Consider the following 5,246-nt stretch of genomic DNA (forward strand, 5'->3'; position numbering starts at 1 on the left):
AACCGGCAAGGGTAATCATATCACATGCCATGTTCTCACGCGCGTTCAAGTGTTTTATCACAATGGGAAAGAACGCCTCCTCTGCTGATGGCCGAGGAATATACGGTTGAAAATTATGTAAAAACGTATGTCGGAAGGTTCTACCCACTTCGTATGGAGAGTTACTTGGGCCACTCGCATCCATTTTCAAAGGTTGCAAATAAAGCATTTATCCGAGAATTCGAAAAGAATGCATACTGCCAGTATTCATAATGAAATGGATGTTCCACCGGGGAGATACACTCGAAAAATGTCATTTTGTAAATTGTGTTGGTCATGATAAGCGCAAGTGTCCCCACGCGCATGGTGCTCAAACTACATCTCGCAAAGGAAGTACCTCTCGGGTGGAGGAAACTTTGGTGGTGTGGAAGTACCTCTAGTGGTGGTGGCACATCTCTTAGGTATTAATTAGTATGTTAAGTTTTTTCAAGAATGTTGTGATTGTATTTTTAATATATCATGGGTTTCTTATTAATGAATTAGTGTGTTAAGTATTTTCATCTACTCAAGGTTATGAATGATGCAATTTAATTAAGTTTTTTTTTTGCATGAACGTCGCCATTTTGACTAACTTTTAATTAATTATTAATGAACAAGTTTAAAAGTATTCGTAAAGAACTTCAAGCTAATGTCACCGAGCCTTGAACGAAATAACGTTCGAGCACTTTTCAACCTCTAAAACGGTCATCCGAACTTTTGTGTATCCTTGATGTGTTGATCCTACCTAATTAATTCGCACAAAATAAGTAGGGTTCTATATAAAATATTGAAGTTTCGGGGTCCCAAGCATGATTAATCTATGGTCAAAGTACGTTAAAAAGTGTAACGTAGTAAAGAAGGGTTAACCAAAAGAGCAGTGAAAAAAACCATAGCGCTTAAGTAGAATTATCAAGGCTAGGCGTTTAAGGAGCCAGTGTCCGTTAACTCTTTAGCGCAAGAATTTACTGCGCTAAAGGCATTTTCGTAACATTTTTTTTTGTTGGGGTATTTTGGTCGAAACTGTTTTTTTGGGGGCATTTTGGTTCCGGACTCTAATTTCACTTGCCATCCAGTTAAAAATAGATCAAAATGCTGTGTAATATAAAAATGTAGTTGGATAGTTTAGATCTTTTATATTGTTTACATGACTTGTGTCTTATTCAAATTCCATTTGTTTAACTCTAAATTAACTCTAGTGTACGGTATTAAGGATATAATAAAATCGTTTAGGATTTTACTTGAGTTGATATTACAACTATAACCAAAGTGGAAATTATCAGGAAACTTAGATTTCCATACGACTCACCATGAAGGTTTAAAACTCTAAGTTGAATTCAAATTAAAGTCCTAAACATTCTGGTGATCGGCAATCTTATCTTAAGGAGGTTTTCTTTTCGTATTGCTGAAATCTTTAAACGAATTAGAATTCAAACCAATGCTAAAGTCCAATTGAAAAGCCTCGTTGAAAAAAAAAAATCATCTTTGGACAGTTATATCCACTATTGTACAAATATTTTAAGCGCATAAATGTCGATCAACATTTAGAAGATATTTTCGTCGTTCAACATTTAGTAAAAATTATTTGTGCTTTTAATATATGTAGATAAATAGATATATCTAAATGTCTTGGACTTGGACTTGGACGCGTTTGTTCAGAAAAAGTGCATTTCTTCATAAACAATCTCCTTTTAAACTTCTATAAATACGGATTCATCCCAGAAGAAGTCATACAATTTACAAAAGGATTTTGCGCTTTGTCAGGATCCTCATGTAGATTATTCGTAATCCCTAAAGTATCACACAAACAATAACTCCTTGTAAAGATAAATAGCGATCTTTCACGCCTCACAAATTCTTTAATCTTCCTCTCGCTATTCTTCTCTTTTTCTAGCATATGTCCCCTCAAAGTGTAAATACTCTTTGTTAATATACAAGATAGAGGCCAATGCCAAACTCTCCCAATACCTCAGCAGGAATGATACTGGGTGATTGGATTAAATAAATAAATAAAAAAAATACAACCACTACCATTACCAACTCTCTTTACCGTTAACTATCACATCAATACCACTGGCTATTAGCTACCACCATAGAAAAACCAGCGCTACCCATCACTGCTCAACGACCAATATCATAAGCCACCGCAACATCAATCACCACTTCATAACCATCTCTGCCAACCACTACCAATATCACTAATTTTTAGAGCGTGTTTCACCAAACAAATATTTTGACCAGACAATTCAAATTAAAAAGATGAGATAAGATTCAAAAACACACCCCAACTGTCACTGTTTATTGAGTTTCATACCTAAACTATCAGAAGGTTGAGAAAACTACATAAACTATCACTATCTAGTTTGCAAAACACACCTCAAATTATTCTTGAATGGCATGTGATCTACGCTCTCCATTTATATAAAAATGTTGTTAAGCGTTGTCCGCGCGGATAAACAATGGACATCGGCACCTACATGGAAATTAAAAAAAAAAAAAAACTATTTGTTTGAAAAAACAAACTGAAAAATAATATTTTTTGTAAAAAAATATCAAAAATGATAGAAAATTAAAAAAAATAGTTTAAAAAATGGAATTTTTTTTTAAAATAAGAAAACTGATTATTTAGTTTTCACATTTTTTTAAAAAAAAATCAACTTTTCCATTTTTTAAATCATTTTTTTTTCTGATTTTCTAAATTTTTTGATTTTTTTTACAATTGTTTTTTCATATTTGTTTTAAAAATCCATATTTTTTTTAATAAAAAATGTTGATTTAAAAAAAAAAAAAGAAATGCAGTTTTTTTAAAAAAATATACAATTTTTTTAATAAAAAAATATTATTTTTTAATTTCCATGTAGGTGCCACCATAGCATTACTTATGCCATGTGGACAATTTTTTCGAGAAAATCTCTACCACTTGCCTTTGGAGATGTAGCTCACACATTTAGTTCGTAGAGTGTTTTTGCAAACTGAGTTAGTGATAGTTTGAAGTTGCCAACCTTCCGATAGTTTAGATATAAAACTAAAAAAAAAAAAAAGTGATAATTGGGGTGTGTTTTTGGCCCTTATATTTATTAATTTTTAATAAAGATAAATTATGCACATTCAGATGCTAAGAAAATAGATAAGCATGATGAAAAACAATACAACCAACAACAACCCTTCTCTCTCATGGACCAGTGCACGTTAGTCAACTTGTGCCACTGAGTCCCCATGGCCAAAGGGAAGGGACGAGGAAGAGGCCGACCATGCAAGGACCAGCAACAATTGTTCGCTTTCGAGAGCACCACCGGAGCTCGTCGCCACAACAGGGGAAAGCCAGACATACCAAAGCTTCAACCCCTATCCAATGGAACAAGACAGTACGAGTGCTACAGGATCGAGTGTTCAACCTAGCACTATAGTGAAGAAATTGAATATGGAGCCTTCACCTGCTGATATCCCAAAATCTGAATAACTATCGGGAAAGATACCGGCTCGTTTATTCGTAGTACCCTCGTTGTCGACTAAAATCGTATCGTTTCCGCGTAGGCACAATCAAGGTGAACCCCAAACCGAGGTAGGAGAATTACAAGCGGAAGGGACGAACCTGCGGAAACCCACCGAAACGGATAAATAAAGCGTTTAAACTGGGTATTGCAGAATCGCCCAAACCTTAACGGCGTGGACAAGTTTATTTACGGGCAATCGCAAAGCGAAAAATGGTATGAATTTATCTTACATACCTCCTCTGGTCATTGAAGGTGTTAAGTATGCCCAATTAGATAAAATCGAAATTGAAAAGGAAGAGATGAAATGGCGAAATTCTCTAATTGTGTATTCGATTGGAGAAACACCTGGTTACAATTTAATGACACAATACATTGCTCAAGCTTGGTGTAGGGTTGCTGAACCTGAGGTATTTCTGATAGATGAGGGTTACTACGTAATCAAATTCAAAACAGAGGCTGACATGAGGGAGATATTGTACTCAGGACCATACTCTGTGCGTAATAGACCGCTTGTGGTTAAAGTTTGGACCCCTGACTTTGACTATAGTGCAGAATACTTGACTGAGATACCATTGTGGATCAAATTTTCGAAACATCCTGTAAGATTTTGGAGTTGTGACTCCCTTAGTAGAATTGCTAGTACCCTGGGTAAACCTCTGTATGCGGATGAGTGTACATTCAAGCAATCTAGAATCTCCTTTGCAAGAATGTTGATTGCTATCAATGTTTCGAAACCACTACCAAATGAAGTAGCTGTGCTGGAACCTGATGGAACTCAAATTATGCAACCAATCTTAAATGAGTGGAAACCACAGTATTGTCATAAGTGTATAAAGGTTGGCCATGTTTGCACTGAACAAAAGAAACCTGAACAGAAGAACCTGAAAGGAAGAAAACCGAGGCCCCTAAGAGGAAGGTAGTAGATGCACAAGTTTGGAAAACTAAAGAGTCTCAAGATCCAGTATAACTCAATAAGAAGCAAGTTGCTACACAGGTAGAAAATTCCACAACCACTAATGCTCAAGAACCTAGAAGTCATCTGCCTAGAAGCCCAACAAGAAACAGTGCACAACAACCAGAGGCAAATAAGAATCAATGCACAACAAATAAGGAACATAGCAGGCCTGAGCTAGACCTAACCAATTTTCCAGTCTTGCCATCTCCTGTCAAGACTACTTCAGGACCTGTGATAGTTAGAGGAAACGTGAGCACACTTCCCAAACCTCCTGACGAACCGGGAGGAGCCAAATCTCAACAATGAGTTGTCTATTTTGGAATGTGAGAGGGATCAATAAGAGATACAAGCAAAAAGAGCTAAGGCAATATCTCAGGAATAAGAATGTTAAACTTGCAGGATTAATTAAGACTAGGGTTAAACAACCTAAAGCTGCTATGGTGCTGAACAATATAGCTAAGAATTGGGGATGTGCACATAATTATAATGCAGCAAAAAATGGTAGAATTTAGTTGATTTGGGATCCTAGCTGTTATAGAGTTACTATATTATTGGATGAAGCTCAAATACTACATTGCCTTGGCCATGACATGGTTGGTAATCTGGAATGGGATGTTTCTGTGGTATATGGTTACAACTCCACTGATCAAAGAAGAGAACTATGGGATGGGCTGATAAAAGCTTCACAGCTAATCACCAAACCATGGGTGATTTCAATGCAACTCTATATCTGACAGACATACTCGGTGGAAATCCAGTAGCTCCTAATGAAGTTAAAGAAT

General features: G+C 36.0%; 1 protein-coding gene across 1 annotated transcript; it reads left to right on the top strand.

The window, feature by feature from the left end:
* The first annotated feature begins 3,724 nt into the window (after nucleotides 1-3,724).
* LOC132062351 (uncharacterized) lies at nucleotides 3,725-4,770 on the top strand. The gene is made up of 2 exons (XM_059454935.1): nucleotides 3,725-4,345; nucleotides 4,504-4,770. The coding sequence occupies exons 1-2, from the start codon at nucleotides 3,725-3,727 to the stop codon at nucleotides 4,768-4,770; spliced, it is 888 nt and encodes a 295-aa protein (XP_059310918.1).
* Nucleotides 4,771-5,246: the final 476 nt, after the last annotated feature.

This window comes from Lycium ferocissimum, chromosome 7 (genome assembly GCF_029784015.1).
Source record: "Lycium ferocissimum isolate CSIRO_LF1 chromosome 7, AGI_CSIRO_Lferr_CH_V1, whole genome shotgun sequence".
In the NCBI taxonomy this organism is placed as follows: domain Eukaryota; kingdom Viridiplantae; phylum Streptophyta; class Magnoliopsida; order Solanales; family Solanaceae; genus Lycium; species Lycium ferocissimum.

Coding starts and splice junctions, on each gene's coding strand:
- LOC132062351 (XM_059454935.1), top strand. CDS start 3,725: ATGAATTTATCTTACATACCTCCTCTGGTCATTGAAGGTGTTAAGTAT. Junction 4,346..4,503: donor ATTGTCATAAGTGTATAAAG/GTTGGCCATGTT, acceptor GTTGCTACACAG/GTAGAAAATTCCACAACCAC.